This window comes from Panicum virgatum, chromosome 3N (assembly GCF_016808335.1).
Source record: "Panicum virgatum strain AP13 chromosome 3N, P.virgatum_v5, whole genome shotgun sequence".
NCBI lineage: Eukaryota > Viridiplantae > Streptophyta > Magnoliopsida > Poales > Poaceae > Panicum > Panicum virgatum.
The window spans coordinates 16,814,057-16,834,468 of NC_053147.1; the positions used below are offsets into that span (position 1 = coordinate 16,814,057).

The following is a 20,412-nucleotide window of genomic DNA, read 5'->3' on the forward strand; positions in this document are numbered from 1 at the left end:
TATGTACATCATATATGAGTAATGATCCATAATATCACAGCCCGGCCATCGAGAACATAGATCTAACTAGCAGCCCGGGCCCCTAATGATCCCGTAGCACCATTATAGCACTATTATTAAAGGTGGAACTTACCCCAGTGACAACCTGCGGCAAGACTTTTGCCCCCCATCACTGCTTGGCCCCCAATAATCAAATTCTGGCTCCGCCCCTGATAGATCTAACTAGCTAGTTTGTCACCTCTTTGCATGCTCTGTACCATAGCAGGCTCCTCCCAAGATCAAAAAGAGTGAGAAAAAAGAAGTTCAAAGAAACCAAATTATTACCTTGTTCCTAGATAGGAGTAGCACACTGCTCCGAAATTGTACAGCTGCTTGGCAAACTGAACTACTGGAAAACCAAACCGTGCAGATCGAGGTGACATGCAGGAGAGCCTGCAGCAGGACGACGCACTCTGCCACTCTAGCTAGTAGTTCTCCGGTATGACGGAGAGCCGCGGCCTCCACGTGTCCCGGCACGGGCTCATCGTGACGATGCCACCGCGGCCGCCATCGTTGCCGTCGCCGTCGCCACCGAGGCCGGTGCGGCTGAGCTCCGCCGCCATCACGGCGGCGTTCGCGTTCCTCTCCGCCGCGTCGCGCTGCTCCAGCCTCGCCACCAGCTCTGCGATGTCCTTCCTCCTCATCACGATCCTCACCCGCCGCACCCCGCCGCCGCACCCGGCCGGCTCCACGCGGCACCCGGGCCGGCACGCCTCCTTGACCGCCTCCTTCTCCTCCCCACCGTCGCCGTCCTCCGGCGGCGAGTCCGCGACCGGCACCACGTGCCCCGGCCGCACCACCGCCCTGACGTTCCTGCGGCAGGCCGGACGGCTCTTCTGCTTCCTCCAGTTCTTGGCGGCGGCGGTGCCTTCGGCCTCGAGGTGGCGCACGCATGGCAGTGGCAGGCTGTTGCCCATGCCGTGCGCCGCCAAGATGTGCGCGCGCGTGTGTGGACAAGCGAGAGTGAGGAGGAGGTTGATGTCTGTGTGTGTCTTGTTATAAAGACTACTGGCACTTGGTGATCGAGTAAGCGACAAGGGATGGGAGGGAAGGAGACTTGGTCAGAAGTAAGAGGGCGTGTATGATGGGGTGTCGAGTGTCGACTGACGAGAGGTTTTGCAGTTTGATCTTGAATCTGCTACGTGGTTATGGGGTACGACGCGCTCATTAGGCATATGCGGGTGATTTGTGCTATATGTGGCCATTGGTCGACCGTCAAGCACGCATATGAAGCTTGCTGGGTTTCAGCAAGTTGATTGTACTTACTGGTTTTTGTTTGCATGTTTAAGGTGGCTATGGCCCCTCTCCATTATTGCAATGAAAATTACTCCGACGTTACTGTATTTTGTACCAGCATATAATCTTACTATTACTAATTGGAGGCTCCTTTGGAGTCTTCACGTGAAGCCGTGAAGCCACCCGGAATCCTAAGTGGACACACTTAAAAATTAGAGAAATCCTATAAATTCTTAGAAAAATCAGAAACATCCAGCCATCAATCAGAAACATCCAGCCATCAATCCAACAACTCTAATTATAATAACCATCGGATCTGTTATCTTTCCTAATAAATTACCCACCTATGTCATTATAAAAATAGACTAAAGTAACCCCCTAAACATGTATCTTAATTACCCACATCTGCCATTATAAAAAAAAATCTAAAGTAACCCCTAATCTTTGTGTAAATTACCCACCTATGCCATTATAAAAATAATACAAATACCGCCCTAAATTTGTATATAAATTATCCAATTATATCATTAATATTACAAGTTAAATTACTCATAAATCTGAATCTAAATTATATAATTACAATAATATATTAAAGTGCACCAATAGAAAATTCTAGAATTATTATTTCTATCATTATTAATATATTATCTATATTATTATTTATATAAAAATACTACCCACGATATATGTCATCATATATTCATGTATGGTGGAAGAGATAAGAACACCAATTCACAAAAAAATAGTTCAACTAAACATATATTGAATACATACAGAGGTGCACAAAATGAAATCTATTGTAACTAAATAATTAAAATATATATTATGTGTTAGAATATTTAATAGATGAAAACGACGTGAGATGGATAATTATAAATATTGACCTTATTGTTATATTAATTCTAATTAGTCTGTGCGGGAGCACGAGTTGACAGACTAGTTGGAAAAATGAGCCAAGTGTTCTTGGAACTAAAGAAGAACTAGTTAAAAAGGAGATCCTAGAAGAGGAGCAGCAGGCACAGAGACGGAGCAAAAGTGATCATTAGCGTCACTAGAAGCTAATCGAGGGTTTCAAGTAGTTTGTCAAACAGAACAGAACTAAACTAATCCCTATTTGGTTTGAGGTCTCACATGTTGCAGTTGTCTATAAGATAGCGTAGTATGAAAAGCTGACGGGGCTCAATATTCTTCACCGTTCAAGGGTCAACCTGGCTACGTGTTGTTTGTAAATTCCTCTCATCATTCGCCGAAAATGTCAGTCTCCGACGAAGAACAGCTATGCATATAGATATAGCCTCGCAAGAAATAGCACTGGTCAAGCAGGAAGTGTAAACTCGATCAAGATTCAAGAATGGATAGTGCTATTCTTATTACGGTACTGCTAGTTTAGAGGGTATTCCTGTCGAAGTATCTGTCGTCAAAACAAGACTTGGACGCCAGAGCAGGCATTGCTATCTAATGATACCAGATGACAGCGACACATCATCTCTAGACTAATGGTGCATGACTTTGATCCAAATCATACAAAGCACAAAAACAGTTAAGCACCACCCGACCATGTCATGCGGAGATGGTGTAATTTAGGAACACATCAAAGCATAGGTAGCAGTCTAGCAACACATCATAGGACTAGGTTACACTTGCAGAGCCAATAGACTATTCATTGAACTGACACACACACACACACACACACACACACACACACACACACACACACACACACACACACACACACACACACACACCTCTCTTATTAATGAATAATGATCACAAATTTCAAATACACCACACTTTTTCGTGTAGTGGTATCAGTTCTATACATGCACCCGTGAACAGAAAATCAGAAACAAAGAGAGCTAAAGTTCATAAACAATTGTTAACAGTTTTTGCATCAATAAGATATACACCTACAAACACGGTATTTTTTCACAAGAAGAAACAGGAAAGAGCATATATGCACCCAAAAGAATTTCCTACTTCTGTCAACCTAATACCTAATACATAACACACGGTCCTCGTTTCTCTATGCTAAACAAGCCCTTTCTTTATCGTTTTTACATCTAAAAACGCAGTTTGTTTTCTCAGCACAGAAATGGAAACACATATCTACAGAAAGTTACAGAAACGCCTTTTTTGCTTATGCCGTGACGGGTTGCACCAGACCTTCACTTGGACTTGGGGCAGCAACGTCCTCAGCAGCATTCATTTTCTCTCTTGACAGGTACTTGTCAACAGCTGCAGCAGCTTCCCTCCCCTCTGAAATTGCCCAAACAACTAGTGATTGCCCACGCCTGCAGTCTCCAGCAGCAAACACGCCCTCCACATTTGTTGCAAAGTTTCCAAACTGAGCCTTGAAGTTTGATCGCTCGTCTTGGTCTAAACCCAGTTTCTTGGCAATATCCTGCAGAAAGATAGGCGCTATTTAGTTAGTTGATCCAAAATCAAATATCTGCTAGTATCGCACTAAACTTTTAGGGAAATAGGTTTGGAAACTAACCGTTTCAGGACCCAAGAATCCCATAGCTAAGAGGACAAGATCTGCCTCGATTATTTCTTGTGAACCTTCAATTTCCTTGAATTGAAATCTTCCATTCACTTTGCCCCATTCAACACGTACTACCTCAAGGGCTGTCACTTTTCCATTTTTGTCTCCGATAAAACGTTTGGTGAGGATTTGGTAATTTCTTGGATCTTTTCCGAACTTGCTAGCTGCTTCTTGGTGCCCATAATCAATTCGGAAGATCCTCGGGTACTAAATGCAATCATAGAAGCACCATAATGAGAATGAATCGCAGCATAATGATGCTAATGGAATTCAAGAAATGGCACAGATGAAAACGGGTTGCTTGCAAGTCATACATTTGTGTAAATAAAGATGTTATCACTTTTCACGATTTGAGTACTAACCTGTGGCCACGGATTGTCAGGAGCCCTCTCTCTTGGTGGTTCTGGTAGAAGTTCAAGATTTACAAGGTTGCTGCAACGATGCCTAATGGATGTCCCAATACAATCTGTGCCTGTGTCTCCACCTCCAATTACAACCACCTTTCTCCCTCTAGCTGATATGTAGTTACCATCCTTTAAGTTGCTGTCAAGCAAACTTTTGGTATTGGAATGAAGAAAATCCATAGCAAAATGGATTCCTGACAGTTCACGTCCAGGAATACGGAGATCTCTGCTCAAGGATAATGCTCTGGATATTAGCAAATTCTCAAATACAGAGTATACATATAAATTCAATAACTATAATTAAAAGATGTTTCGTTCAAAAAAAAATTTCGTTCAAAAAAATAATTAAAAGATGTGACCAACATAACCACATAGTTTAGACTTTTTATTGGTGCTAGGGATGACTTCAGTCAAATAAGTTTAACTCCAGCATTTTGAAGTGTTTATTGAATCACCTTGGCCTTGTAGCTCCACAAGCCAAAATTACTGCATCACTTTCTGATCGGAGCCGCTCAATAGAGTACCGAGGATCAGTTCCAACATAGGCATTAACAACGAATGTAATCCCCTCCTCAGCCATTAATTTTACACGGCGCTCAACGATGCCAACTTTGTCAGCTTTCATGTTTGGAACCCCATACATCATCAGGCCTCCAATGCGGTCTGCACGTTCAAACACAGTTACAAGATGGCCCATCTTGTTCAGTTGATCTGCAGCAGCTAAACCAGCTGGGCCGCTTCCAACAATAGCAACTCTCTTTCTGCAGATTAAATTAAATAGTTTAGATGTAACTTTATAACATGCTTTGAATCATGCAGTACCTAGATAGGCGAAAAGATGGCAACAAAAGCATACCCTGTTCTCTGAAGTGGAGGGCGTGGTACCATCCACCCTTCTTTGAAGCCTTTGTCTATGATGGCACACTCTATGCTTTTTATAGATACTGGATTCTCTATAATACCAAGCACGCAAGAGCCCTCACAAGGAGCAGGGCAAACTCGACCAGTGAACTCAGGGAAGTTGTTGGTCTCAAGTAGGCGGTACAAGGCTTCATGCCATCTGTTCTGATAAACTAATTCATTGAATTCAGGAATCTTATTTCCAAGAGGACAGCCGGCGCCAAAATTTTCCTGCGCAATTTTTAACCAATAAATAAATAAAAATATACCACAAAAGCTTAACATTTTTAAGAGGCGTGAGTTTCACTAGGGATGGTAACTAATAACTACTAGGCACTTACTGGCAGGAAACCGAATGGATCTTGACTGTTTGATGTCGATGATTGGTTGGCAAGATTTATTATATGTACACAAACTTGTGTAGATAAACTAAAAGAATATTACCGGCTCTTTATATCAGTGTAGATAATAAGAACATTAAGATCTTTATAATTTGACAACAAAGGGCGTGTATATAAAGATGCTGTTAAGAAAACCAACTGCCTGTTACAAATGATAACTTATACATCACTCTTGTGATGTTGTGTCATAATATTTCCATTTTTGCAAAAGATGTTGAAAAACAGATTCTGACAAAACTTTTAGTTGTGGTTCCTGCTATTCTGATATGATGTCAACAAAATCATGATAATAGATTACATCCATATATTTTTCAAAGTGGCAAATTTAAACAGAGCGCGGAATTTTCGGTGGCACCTGATGACAGAAAGGAGTGCTACAGCTCATGCACCGAGCAGATTGTGTGTTTAGTAGTGACCCAGGAACCAATCCATTTGTAACTTCATTCCAATCCTCAACACGTTCAGTTACATCTCTATAAGAAATCCCCTCTCTCTCATATGTTACAAAACCTCGAGGTTTTTCAGCATTGGAAACTTGTGTTGGTCGGCTAGGTGACTTTTTGTCCTTCATTTTCTGCATACCAAAATGATCAGAAGTGATACCCAGAAACCATTCACAAGGAAGACAAATAATATTTTTGAGAAGGATAACATTAACTCCCAATAATTTAGATATTACAATAATTTCCATTTAAACCATATCTACCTTCGTAATTACTGAAATGCCGTTTGGAGCCTTAATCACTTCACCTGCCTTCTTACCCAACCCTGCTTTTCTCACCTTTTGCTCTGCTTCTTTGACAACCTTTTCAACCTTCATATTTTCTAAAACCCGCTTGTAATCTCTTGGAAATACCTTTACAAATTTTGGAAGAATATCCTCAAAATTAGAGAGTATATCTTTGGCCAAAACACTTCCTGTGTTGAGTCGATGCTGTTCTATCATCATCCTCAGTGTTATAATGTCATCCTCTTCGACTACACTATACAGGTCAACTAACTCACGATTGCAACGTGTACTGAACATCCCGTCCACATCATAAACATAAGCAATACCCCCACTCATGCCAGCAGCAAAGTTTCTACCAGTTTTTCCCAGAATAACAACAGTGCCTCCTGTCATGTACTCACATCCATGATCGCCGATTCCTTCAACTACTGCTTGAGCACCTGAATTGCGGACACAAAACCTTTCTGCTGCCATACCATTAAAATATGCTTCTCCCTTGGTAGAACCATATAGAGCCACATTGCCAATGACAATATTTTCCTGCGGGACAAATTGACTGTTTCTGGGTGGGTACACAACAATCTTCCCGCCAGATAATCCTTTACCAACATAATCATTGCTGTCTCCTTCAAGCTCGAGAGTGATTCCAGGACAAAGAAAAGCACCAAAACTTTGGCCAGCACTCCCATTGAGTTTAACATGGATGGTATCTGGAGGCAGTCCAGCCATACGATACAGCTTTGTCACTTCATGGCTGAGCATGGTGCCAACAGCTCGATTAGTGTTTCTGACTGGTGTCTCAATGAAAACACGGAAGCCTTTTTCAAGGGCAGCTCTTGAGGAGGCTATGAGTTTGTTATCTAATGCCATATCAAGGCCATGATCTTGTTTCTCAACGCAATATTGAACAGCCTCAGTGCTAATCTCAGCAGCTGGTTTCAGAATCAGTGAGAGATCAATGTTCTGAAGTTTCTCATTGCCTTTCAGTACATCTAAATCAACCTCAAGCATATCTGATCGCCCAACCATTTCATTCACGGTGTGGAAACCAAGCTGAGACATGATTTCTCGTACCTCCTCGGCAAGCATGAAGAAGAAGTTTATGATATGCTCTGGCTTTCCTGCAAACTTTTCTCTGAGCACTGGATCTTGTGTAGCAATACCAACTGGACAAGTGTTAGTATGACACTTCCTCATCATAATGCAACCAAGTACAATTAGTGGGGCTGTGCTAAATCCAAATTCCTCGGCCCCAAGTAAACAAGCAATGACAACATCTCTACCAACTTTCAATTGTCCATCTGTCTGAAGAACAACTCGCCCACGAAGCCCATTTGCCACTAGAGTCTGATGTGTCTCAGCTAATCCAAGCTCCCAAGGAAGTCCAGCATTTTTAATTCCTGTCCATCTAGAAGCTCCCGTGCCTCCATCATGTCCAGAGATAAGAACATGGTCTGCATGTCCTTTCACAACACCACTAGCGACAACTCCTACACCAGCCTCAGAGACTAGTTTGACACTGATTCTGGCCCCTGGGTTTGAATTCTACAGAAGAATGGACAACCATAACATAAGGAACATTTTTTAGGAAGAACATATGCTGGCAACTGCTATTTCAACTACAAATAGCAATCCATGAAGAAAGTAATGCAGACATAGAAGTCTGGATACTTATACTAAGTGGTATTAACAATATTCTCTTTAAGAGTCATGAGCATATATATAGCAGGATTACTGGAAAATCATCACGAGTCATAAGCATATTTAGGAGGACTACTGGAAAATCATCATGAGAGCATACCTTAAGGTCATAGATCAGTTGTGCAAGATCTTCAATGGAATATATATCATGATGAGGAGGTGGGCTAATGAGTCCCACCCCAGCTGTAGAATGTCTTGTAACTGCAATGTCACCGATAACCTTGTGTCCTGGGAGTTCACCACCTTCACCAGGTTTAGCACCCTGTACAATTAGAAGTGAAAGATATAAAACTATCAAACATGATGAATAGCTATAGTATTATGACACAGCAGATCGAGCATATATTGTAGGATCAAGTACTTTTGAGTCAACATTGTACACATAATGTTGCAAAAGTTGTAATAGTTGTAAGCTAATATAGCTATATACCTGAGCCATTTTTATCTGAAGCTCTATAGAATTTGTCAGATAATAGATAGAAACTCCAAATCTTCCACTTGCAACCTGTTTGATTGCACTCATCATTGGATTCATCGAACCATCAGCAAGAGGCTCCATGCGAGATGGTTGTTCCCCTCCCTCGCCTTCATATATATACATCCCAGTTAGCATATGATATGGAACTAGTTAGTAACTACAGTAGAAATTTATAATTGAACAAAATAGCATTGACAAGCAAATCATGAATAAAATACAATATGCACAGTTGCAAGAATGAATTTAAATGTCATAAAATATAAGAATGCTATGAACAAAAGTCAAGAAAAACTTTGATATACATGCTGGGGTTCAAAGGGCATGTGACATATAGGGATGGATCTAAATATCCGAATTCTTAGAATAAATTTGATATTTTAAAATAGATATACTTAAAATTTTATGCTAATTTTTTTTATATTATCAAGCATATTATTACACATAAGAAATAAAAATTTGTATAAATTTTTTTATGTATTATTTGCTCCCTACAATTAAAAAGGTGAAAAAAAATTCGTATCCGTATCCGATCCGTATTCTAATTTTTATATCTATTATTTGAGAATATATATAATAAATTTGAGGTTTAGTTTTTATGAATCTTTACAAGATCAATGTTAAATACAAGGCTATGAATTTACATAGTAAATTCTATATCTTATTTGTCCATAATCGAAGAAAAATGACCAAAAATCTGAGATTCGAATAGACATCCGAATCCATCCTTAGTGACATAGAAAGGCGTACTCCCTCCTTTTTCTTCTTGAAAGGTGTGGTTTGACCTAGTGTGGTCTCCAATGCCACACTTTGGCCGTCAATATCTTATATATTATAATATTCATGACTATGAAATTGAAATCATATGCAAGTGTTTTCAAATATGAATTAAAAATGATGCAAAATTCGTATGGTACTACATATAGATTCTTAGACTAAGTGTTGGTAAAACATTAAAGGATTTGAATCTTGGGTACAGTGTGCACCTTACAAAAAGAAAACGAAGGAGTATTACTCTAAATGTAACACATTTGGAAGGAATATAATAAATGGGAACTAAAATGCAGCCCATTATATCAAATCTAGACGAGTCACACCACACAAGCATCAAAAGCCAACTCTATTTTCTCTAGAGACCCATTCTATTCTACTATTATGCCCCTAATATCTAGTGGTACTAAAGTTAGTCCTCCTTAACCCAGTCCACCCAAAGTTGATTGAGCTACCAAAATTATAATTTGGGTTCTTCCAATCTAAACGTGTTCCTGCCTCTTGAGCAGTATAGCTACTGTAAAATTTAGTGCATTTGACTTCTTAGTTTCTTACTCTTAATTGGGACCCCATCAGAAAGTACTATTATTACAAGTTCTCAGGTGAAAACCGTTTGGAAATTTATGTAAGCAAAGCTACATTGATCTCAGGTAAAGTGGGTTACAAGAATCAAACAGAGCGAGTTGTTTTTAGTAGTCGACATCAAAGGAATAAGAATAATAGAACATAGGTTCAGAACTGAAGTAAGCAAATATGCAATACGTAGTTTACTTGCCATTTAAGAAGATCAATTTTCCCTAAAAATATATGGCATTCATAAAAATACTAAGGGTATTCTCATCTATGGTGTGAAATACCTGTATTAGATTTTCCTCTCATAATGTTCATAGCCTTGGCTAGGGTTGTGTGAGCTTCCCAGGAAATGGATCCATAACTCATTGCTCCAGTACAAAATCGCTTCACTATCTCACTTGCAGGTTCAACCTCGTCCAAGGGAATCCTGACTGGAATTTCTCTAAACTTGAGCATACCACGCAGAGTACAGGACTTATTCAGCTCCTGAGTACGTCTAGAATATTCTTTGTATGCTTCCCTGCTGTCAAGTCTAGCTGCTTCTTGTAATTTTGCAATTGAAAACGGATCGTTAAGGTGTACTTCTCCACCATTCTTCCAGTGGTAATCCCCAGGGTTGGGAATAGCGTTTTCTTCTGCACTTCCAGGTGGTAAAGTTCTTGATGGGAACGCCAACTCATGGAGATCAAGTGCATCTTGTGCAAGCATTTCAAATGTCGCACCCTCCACTCTATTAGGGGTGCCTTCAAAACACTTGCTGGACACTTCTGAAGCAAGACCAAGGGCCTCAAAAATCTGAGCACCTTTGTACGAGGCCAGGGTGGATATCCCCATCTTTGCAAGAACCTTCATTATTCCATAGTTAGAAGCGTAGAAATACTTGTTAATGAGTTCTTCTTGTGGATACGGCTGCCCATCATCTTTAGGAGCTATCTTCCCATCAATCTGTAACCGCCATATGGCTTCTATAGCCAAATAAGGGCATATGGCATCTGCACCAAACCCGATAAGGGTACAGAAATGGTGTACTTCACGAGGTTCAGCAGAATCAACAAGCAAACCTATGCGTGTCCTCTCAAGATTTGATACAAGATGCTGATGAACAGCTCCAACTGCCAGTAGGGGACTGACAGGTACACGGTGCGGAGAGAAACCTGTATTTTTATTTGAAATCTGACATGTTAAACCTCCAAATGCTACAGAGTATGGAACAAGTAATTTTACAAAATCAAGAATTAAAATGCATAAGCACGCATCATGTGAATTAAGTGTGTTGCAGGTATAGCTGGGAAAGATGAAAGCAGACCATAGATATAGAGATAAATCTAGTTTTCTACTGGAATGGGGCAGTTCTGGTCCTTGGTCCCAAAATGACATAGTAGAATTAAAATCAATGTAGTGTAAGGAACAAATTTAAAATGTTATCGGTTTTTACATGCTGTGATGAAAAGTAACAGGAGAAAGTTAAATTTACTGATAAACTTTTTTCCAAAAGAAAAAATAATTAATAATATGATATGCTACAGTTATGCAAATAAATAGATCTCTGAGCAGTTGCTATTAAGTATATGCTACTCCTGGAAATATTGACGCAGACAAAGATAACTCTAGATCACATGGGCCATTTAATTTATGCGGGCTGAGTGGAGAGTGCTTCTGTATTATGAACTGCACTGACCTCTGTCAGAGAGAACTAAAATAGTGTATCCCTCATGAATAGCTTCACACGCTTGAGCACAAAGTTTATCCAAAGTCTGTTCTAAACCCTTCCTGCCATACTTTTTGGGATAAGTTATGTCAAGCACCTTGCTGCGCCAACCACGAAAGTTCATCTTTTTAATAGCTTCCATTTCATCGATATGCAGTAAAGGACCTTCAAGTTTCAGGCGATGGCACTGATGTTCTGTTGTTTCAGATAAATCACCTTCTGGACCAATCATACACTCCATGGACGTGACAATTTTTTCTCTAATTGGATCAATTGGTGGATTAGTAACCTGAGCAAACATCTGCTTGAAGTAGTCATAGGTCAGCTTCTCTCTATTTGACATCACGGCAAGGGGGGTGTCATTTCCCATAGATCCTAGAGCTTCTACTCCACTTTTGGCCATCGGGAGCAACAGCATTTCCAGGGTTTCTAATGTATACCTGAAGCCAATCAACTGGTTATGTGTTAAAAAATATAAAATGCTAAGGTTGAAATTTTGCTTACCCAAAGGCTTTTAGTGGAACCAAAATTCCATGGATACCAACAGCTTCCTTGTTCTCATTCTTTTGCTGCACCAAAGCATAGAAGAAGCCATAAATTAGTTCATCTTGCTGTTTTTAGCAACAACTCCTAGCCTACAAAGTACGTGAAAGCTAAAAAAATTATGGACTTACTGGAAGCGCACCAATCCTAGGACCAATTCTCTCAGTTTCAGGTACAGAGTCTATTACATCCACAAGTTCTATCTTTTGTCTGTTCAGCCACTCCCCATACGGGTGTGCTCTGGAGTACTGTTTCTTCAGTGCATCATCATCCACGATGCAGTGGTTCTCAAAATCAACTAAAAGCATCATACCAGGGTTTAGCCTGCCCTTTCTCATCACATCCTCATTTGGGATATCAACCACACCAACTTCGCTAGCCATGATCACGCGGCCACTGTATGTCACATAAAAACGGCCCGGCCTCAAGCCATTACGATCCAGGGTAGCACCAAGATAACGACCATCAGTGACTGTGAGAAAACCAGGTCAACACAAATGAAGTCATCCATCAGAGCTCATAAGAAAAAAATTGAGGAGGAAGTTTAATGTTTTCATATTTTTTACATGATACTAGAGCTGGTCCGTCCCAAGGCTCCATAAGGGCTGAAAAATATTCATATAAGGCTTTTCTCTCAGGGTCCATGTTTATATCATTGTGCCATGCCTCGGGGATCATCATCATCACAGCCTCTGGCAAGCTTCTTCCAGATCGTATGAGGAGCTCGAGAACATTATCAAATGCACCTGGATTCATAACCATTCTTCACTCAATCAATGCCTTTAACAAAACAAATATGGTTTAGTTTGCCAAGTAAAATGTCAATGTCATATACAGTACCACATACACACAGTTTGTCTCAGAAACACAGAGCTAATATCGGCATTATAGCTCAAAAAAGGAACCTGAATCTGAAGAGGTAGCATCCACTATAGGCAGAAGTTTTGACATTTCATCCCTTGATAGACCAAGTTCCTTGCACTTCAAAAGGCCTTCACGCGCTTTCATCCTATGAAACACGAAATATACCACATTGCAATCAAGAATAGTGAAATCCATTCCTCTATCACGTGGAAATCATTGCTTACAAGATGAGTAAATTAGGAAAAAATAAGCCTTCGTAAGTTTACCAGTTCTTGTTCCCTCTAAGGGTATTGATCTCGCCATTATGTCCCAAAACACGCATTGGCTGTGCACGATCCCAGCTGGGGAAGGTGTTCGTAGAGAATCTTGAGTGCACCTGTTTGCACACAAGACCTTTAAATCATACCCTGCTCATCTTTTTTCATCTATACAATATGAAGTATAATCTCAAATGAATTGTCAGCATCACCAAGAAGGAAATGTTAGTTCCTAAACAGTTCAAAGAACCCTATGGTACTTCATATATAACACAATTTCCTTACACTACCTAATTCAAGGATATGTCCTGAAGAATCACAATGATTATTGGGTATCCAGTTATGCAGATTCTAGTAGTTCCGCGCGGACGGCAACATGAACCAGTACTGAAACAGCAAGTGCATGGAACAATGAAAGAAAAGGCAATTCAATGTGTGCATGCTTGGAAGCATTTTTTGCCCTACCACTTTGTTACTGGCGGTTCAAATCTCCTGACTGTGTTATGTTTTTTTTTTCTTTTCATTTGAATAAGATCAATGAGGTTATGTATTTACCAGAGCCATGTAACTTGTGAAGCTTCGGTCACATAAGTCAGCAAAGAAGTACCCCTTCAGTTGAGTCGGCTTCAGCTGACCCTTGTAAACTACAGTCCTGTGAAGTAATCAATTTCAGAAAATAGATGTTCATAGATAAATGGAAGACGTGAAATAAACAGACTTGAGAGGAGCTCACGTCAGAAAGAAATCATTATTCATATGCCATCTCCTATTCCTTATTTTCAAGGTAAAAAATTTTGAAACATGTTTGTTCTGATTCATATCATTACAGAATGTCAAATACTACCCAACAACGCAAGAAAATAGGATGTAACTGAAACCTTGATCATTTCAGCTTTTAGAAATGAAAATCCAAAACATGAATAGGGTGGTAAGAAGAACCTTGAAGATAGTGAGCACATATAGAAATCCTTTGTTCCTCCACGCTGGAGACCTAAAGCTTCACGGATGGACTTGATCGAGAGTCTACGTAGGATGTACATCTGCAGTTGCGATTGCAAAAGGAAGTTAAGGAACAATGTCTACCGTATTTGAAATCTATAGGTTAAAATTTGATAGCCCATCAAATGACCTGCTGCTCAAAATCAGCCTTGGAGTATGTGCTCTTGGATACAAACACTTGTTCAATCACTGGTTCAGTGTCGAGTGCTAATTCGCCCAAGTCCGAGTTGTCAGTGGGAACCTGACGCCACCCAAAAACATCATGTCCCAGTGACTCCGCTATCTGCATTCCAAACATACAAGACAAAAATGAGCATGGATTCCATTGCAATCAGATTCTTTTTTTTTTTCGTTCTGCTCTTTCATTAGACAAACCTCATGGAACACAAGCTTGCTCTTCTCACGGCGCTTCTCATCTGTGGGCATGAATAACATCCCTACGGCGTACTCACCTAGCGGTGGAAGCTCAAAACCGGCGTCCTTGGTTACCTGCAATAACATCACACCCAAAGTGAATCCCTCAACCGCAGAAAGCTCTTCTCTCACGTAACAGCTTCAACTAAACTTGCCTCGCTGAAAAAGGCATGCGGTAGTGCAACAAGGATGCCGGCACCATCCCCAGTGTTCTTCTCGCAGCCACAGGCGCCACGGTGGGACATTCTCTCGAGCATCTCGATGGCATCGTCGATCTACAGTTCAAACAAGAGCCGTGACAAACAACTCAGACATGGAATGGACACACACGACACTGAACATCAGAAAACTTCGGCACGGAAGAATCAACGGCAAGCAGCGCGCGCTTAGTCGCGAAAAATACTCACGGTTTTGCGGCTGGGGTCGCCGGAGAGCTCGGCGATGAAGCCGACGCCGCAGGAGTCGCGCTCGAAGGACGGGTCGTAGAGCCCAATGCTGCTCTCCGGTATCTTGGACATGGACCTGACGCCCGCCGCCGACGCTACCACCCTTTCATGGCGCCGCGCCGCTCGCTCAGCCCACGGCAAGGCCCGCGCGCGCTGCTGGGCCGCGGGGAGCGGCGCGCCGCGAAGAAACGGCCCGCCGTCCAGCGACATGCAACCGCCGCAGCGGCGGTGCTGCAGCGCCCCGCCATACGCCGCCGCCCTCACCGTCGTCCGGTCACGATGAGGCTTGCGACCCGTCGCCGCTGGCGGGGCCGCGCGGAGCTTGAGAGCGAGGCCCTGCGCCGCGGGCATTGCCCGGCTTTGTGGGAAGGGAGGAAGAGTGCCGCCCGGGCTGCCTCCTCGCAGCCGCGCAGGTGTGGGTAGTTACTTACTCCGTATCTGCGTGCAGCAACAGACGACGTTGCAGATTCCAAGGGCCCTCTAAACTATCTAAAAAAATCTTTAAAAATTGCTGGCGCCATGAGCTTGCAGAAAGCTCGGAGTTGGCTGCTTCCTCGCTTGCCATGGATAAAACCAATGAAAATTTCTTTTTTAAAAAAATGGTAGAGAAATCAGAATTGAGTTTGCTGGATATAATTATATTAAACTAGTGGCAGAACAACGAAAACGATGAAAGGAGCAACAACTGAGATCAAAACGTGCCTACTGCAAAGCTAGCTCGGTGCTTTGATCAAGAGCAAATGATACCTCAGTCTTTGCTGGAGCTCGTGCTCTTCGCCAGCAGAAACGTGTAGAAACTCTTCGCCAGTAACGTTGTAGAAACGTGTCGGGGCGCGGGGAGAAGGAACGGAGGCGGCGGCGGATGGATAGGGACGCCCGCCGCTCTCTCGTCTCGGCGGCGCTCCGTTCTCTCGTCTCGGCGGCGCTCCGCTCTCTCGTCTCGGCGGCGCTCCGCTCTCGTTCGCTCCACTTCACCTCGCAGGATCACACTGCTAGGTGAGCCGCGCAAGCATTTATAGGAAGCCCGCCCATCGCTGCACCCCTATCTTTTAAAGTTTTTTTTTGGCGCATTTCCGTTTTCTTTTCGATTTTCCACCTCCGGATCTTCGCTTGTTGATTTGATCCTTAGCTGGCAGCTACGTTTTCTTCCATACCTTTTTGGTGTTTACTCCTACTTATTGTTACACTAGCAGTCATGCGTGAGATACTAATTGGCTGTCATTGTTAAGCTGTCAGTGAATTAGGCTTATTGACAGGGCCCACGGCGCAAAACTAGTATACCCTCCATCCTAAAATAAATGTATTTTTTTTACCATCAAACATCGTGTTTGACCATTCATCTTATTCAAAAATTTTATGTAAATTATAAAATAAATAATTTATTATTAAAATATATTTAGTGATATAATAAGTCATAAAAAATAAATAATATTTACGTAAAATTTTTAAATAAAACAAATGGTCAAACAATAAAAAAATACACTTATTTTGGTACGGAGGGTGCAGCATCGAAACAGGCCAGGACATCGGGACGCCTACTACCACGGCGGCGGGACCCGCCGGCGCCGTCGCATCCGGCGGCCGTGACGACGCGGGCGGCGCTGCCAATGCGGGGAGCCAAGCCGCGCGCTCAAAATTAGGCGAGACCCGCTTGTCCTCTCCCCCGTTTTCGACATTCGCCGCTCGGTCCGGGCACTTTCGGCGGCGGCCGTCGCAATCCTCTAGAGACGCAGCCGCGTGGTCGGGTCACCGCTGTCTGGTCGAGCTGAGCTGAGCAGACACGCGGCGTTCGGCCGCATCGGTTTCTTCGAGGATTTGCATGGCTAGCTGCTTTGGGTACAAGCTTTGTGGCAACTGATCCTGACGAGGTCTTTCAGCAAAAGATCCAGATCACATGACCAATGGGACTAATCCCAACAACCAATGTGCGTTGCGCTGGATAGTTTCGAAGAATTGTAACCCATACCGTACTGACACCAGTGCCAACCGGCCGGACGATCGGCCGATCGACGCAACCTGTGTTTATGATGACTTTTTTTTATGGCGCCATTGGAGCTATTAATTGGCTTGCAGTCGATCACTCTGCTGATTGGCAAGAGCTGGGAGCTTCTGGTTAATTGGTTCTAACGTGCTAGCTGATCTCGATACTGACAGCATGAACAAGTCATCGATCAATCTGCTTTTTATTTGTCGTGGTACAACTTCTAGGAAGCTGACCAAGGCTTATCCAAGGTGCATAATCGTATCTTACATTCTTACCACCAAGAGTTGACAAAAAGTGACAGGGATTAGCATTCGTTCGGCCGTGTTGAGGCCTTGACATGCATGCTTGCCATTAAAAATAGGAGGTAAATTGGTGATTCTTAGTGTACCTCTAACCCTCTTTAATTCAAATATTTGTACTGAGAACTTATTTTGAAAAGTAGTACAAATATTTGAACTAAAAAGGGTTGAAGGTGCACATATGGATCACCAATTTATTTGCTCCCCTATAATTAGAAAACTTAGGACTTATTTGAAGGAGCTAAAGTTGAGTGCTAAAGCACCTCGTCTTAGCACTCATAACTTTGCTAAAGTTTTGACGTTTTGGCTAAACTTTAGTCCATCCTATTAGCACTTCTGTTTGGATATACTAGTGCTAAAGTTAGCACTTTTATCCGTTAGCGCTTGGATCCAAACGGAACCTTAAAATGTGAGCTGAGAACTCTGAAGTTTCATCGAATATATAGTAATAAAAAATTGCAGATCAAGTTGATCTTGACGTCTACGTGCTGCTCGTATATCCAGGTCAGCAGCTAATTAAGCAGAATAAGAATCGAATCAGGTCACTACGCAGCAGGGAGAACCTCTCAAATTAAACATCAGTTAACGAAGTAGTTTAATTTCATATGACGGTTTTAGTGAAATCATGCTGTGCATGCTACACTACCAAACAAAGACACTGCCTGAGAAAACTAGGGCTCCTTGTTGTTTCGGAAGCCATCAACTACAAGGAGGAACCAATCAATACTATTATCTCAACTGCATATATGTACCATAGAGACGACCATATACTAACATACTCCCTCTGTCCTGAAATGTAAGACATTCTGGAGTTTTTAGGACAGATTATGGTTGTGTAGAAAAGACTCTTCTACCCCTAATTATTATGCATTGGAACTCTATTTGGGCCATTAAATATGTGCTAATTAAAGTAGCTTGCCAATGCACCTCCCCCACATGCACCTCCTCTACATGGTTGCATGCACGTCTTTCTATTGAGAAAGACTAAAAAACGATGCACAATTAAGATGGTTGGGTCCACTTTCCATCTTGAATGCCTTATATTTGAGGACAAATTTTGAGTCCTAGAATGACCTACATTTCAGGACGGAGGGAGTAATCTTCTATCGATTTCAATTAGTAATTAGTGTTACATGTTATCTTTCCTATGACAGTTGTGTATGGAGATTCCAATCAATTAGGTTTGTTGTCGTGGAAAAAACATACCTAAATTCCTTAACTTGACACTGAACGTATTTTTCTAAATTTGTTATAGAAATTAATGGCATCATTCATAGCGGTAGGCGATGCACTCGTTGGTAGTGAGTCGTCTATGGTGATTTCATTAATTTTAAGATCTACTGTACTGATTAGTTACTCGGCCGGGTATGCTCATAGGGTGGAGCATGGTTGTGATGCGTGTAATCATATGGATTAGTGCGGGTGCGTGCATATAAGGGTCCATGTCAATCTAAATAGGAAACAGTTTAACATCGATCTAAATATTCCACGAGGAAGACAACAAAATTAGCACTGAAATGGTTTTTGCATAACCTAACCAGATATACATAGTCAAATTAGCATATGAACATTTTTGGTCAGAATGAAACTTTCTTGATCGTCATAGCTTCTTTTATTGTATACAGAATAAAAAAATGAAGTAGTTTTCGAAATAAAAAAATGGACGTGGGTGAAATGAGTTATGTGTATGATTTTTAGATTTTTGTACAGTCAGTCAAAACAACTTTCGCTACTACCTACATCTGGCAATCTCATAATCAACGACACTTTGTTTTCTAGGTGGTATCACTGGCATTTTGAAATGAAGTGTTTTACTGTCCTTAGAAATGTACAAAAAAAAAAGATGAAGTGGTGAACCAAGATTACAACTTGGGGGGTACCAACATTTAATACAGTAGCCATCGATAGAACATGTACCATCGTACAGGTTCCATGGAAAATATATATAAAAAACTAGACTGCGGGGGAGAAGACTACCCCACAGCATTACCAGAAGAAGATATTCTCACGCAAGTCTAGAAAATTTTTGAACCCCTGCCCCACCCGTACATACTGTTACCCATGAAAAAGGTGTGTGCATAGATAAACTGCACCACCTCCGGCCAAGAAATTCGCCATCGTGAGGGTTCGAACTCCGCCCGGCAAGGTGCCGAAACCGTGGAAAATATATAATCGGGCACACACACACAATAATGTTTTTGCCTTTTTTGAAAAAAAGAAGTTCATTTCTCATATGGTTCCAAGAAAATTCTTAAATATGGCCTAACAATTATCGGAAAGCACATGAACAAATTTTACACCTAAAGTTGTCCGTACAAGACATAAAGATCGACGAGCGCGTAGCTGATCAAACAATGAAACAACTCACCATTGTCAAACCAACCAGCAGCAAGGAACATCAATTAAAATAATTTAATTACATAGACAAGACACTAGCTATATTGTGCACACGAATCCTATATCTTTTTTTATCTGATCGTGCACAATGGTTCATGCCAAATTACGCAAAGATTATCTGCTCGGCAGAAAGAGGATGGAGTTATCTTTCTTGAGGATGAGGTTTTCAGGTTAAATTAATTAATATAAGTAAACCTTGCTCGCCGTTGTGACTTGTGATCTCCGATCCAGATCCCTTCATCATCGTGCTTTCACACCTAAACCCCGGCTGCAAGCTAATTGGAGAATCCGCCTGACCGCCTACCGTAGGTACAATCCCAATATCTAATAAGCCAATAAATGTCTTTGGTTGTTGTTGACGACTTTCAGGATAACACACGAACACACTCGAACGTGCGGCGCGAAGAGGCAGCTCGCTGCAGTGCCTCCTGCGTAGACCGGTTAGACCGGTCTCTTGGAGCGGTCAGACCGGTCACCGCCGGCAGATCGGTGACGAAACTTACGAACGTTAGCCCGGGAAGACCCGTCGGGGCAGGCGCACATAGGGTTGTTCTAGGGTCGGCAGGCCACCTAGAACGCCCTCAATCGACGTAGAGACGACGGAGGAACATCAAATAGTAGATTGGAAAAGCTAGGGCAAGAAAAAATTAAAAAGATAAAAGTTGTATTGATTTGATCGATTGGATGCCCTAATCGGCTGTGACCCTTTATATTTATAGGGTGGGG

At 41.8% G+C, this 20,412-nt stretch overlaps 1 protein-coding gene across 1 annotated transcript; it reads right to left on the reverse strand.

Moving 5' to 3' along the window:
* Positions 1 to 3,118: 3,118 nt before the first annotated feature.
* Positions 3,119 to 15,987, reverse strand: LOC120664696 (glutamate synthase 2 [NADH], chloroplastic-like). Its single transcript, XM_039943996.1, has 23 exons — positions 15,754 to 15,987; positions 14,968 to 15,444; positions 14,716 to 14,835; positions 14,522 to 14,635; positions 14,277 to 14,429; positions 14,087 to 14,187; positions 13,703 to 13,799; positions 13,157 to 13,266; positions 12,932 to 13,035; positions 12,593 to 12,772; positions 12,158 to 12,498; positions 11,988 to 12,052; positions 11,454 to 11,923; positions 10,060 to 10,929; positions 8,387 to 8,541; positions 8,057 to 8,218; positions 6,232 to 7,800; positions 5,881 to 6,099; positions 5,081 to 5,355; positions 4,680 to 4,985; positions 4,183 to 4,450; positions 3,773 to 4,027; positions 3,119 to 3,676 (listed from the first exon to the last, which is right to left on the reverse strand). The coding sequence occupies exons 2-23, from the start codon at positions 15,355 to 15,357 to the stop codon at positions 3,413 to 3,415; spliced, it is 6,588 nt and encodes a 2,195-aa protein (XP_039799930.1). The 5' UTR covers positions 15,358 to 15,444; positions 15,754 to 15,987; the 3' UTR covers positions 3,119 to 3,412.
* Positions 15,988 to 20,412: the final 4,425 nt, after the last annotated feature.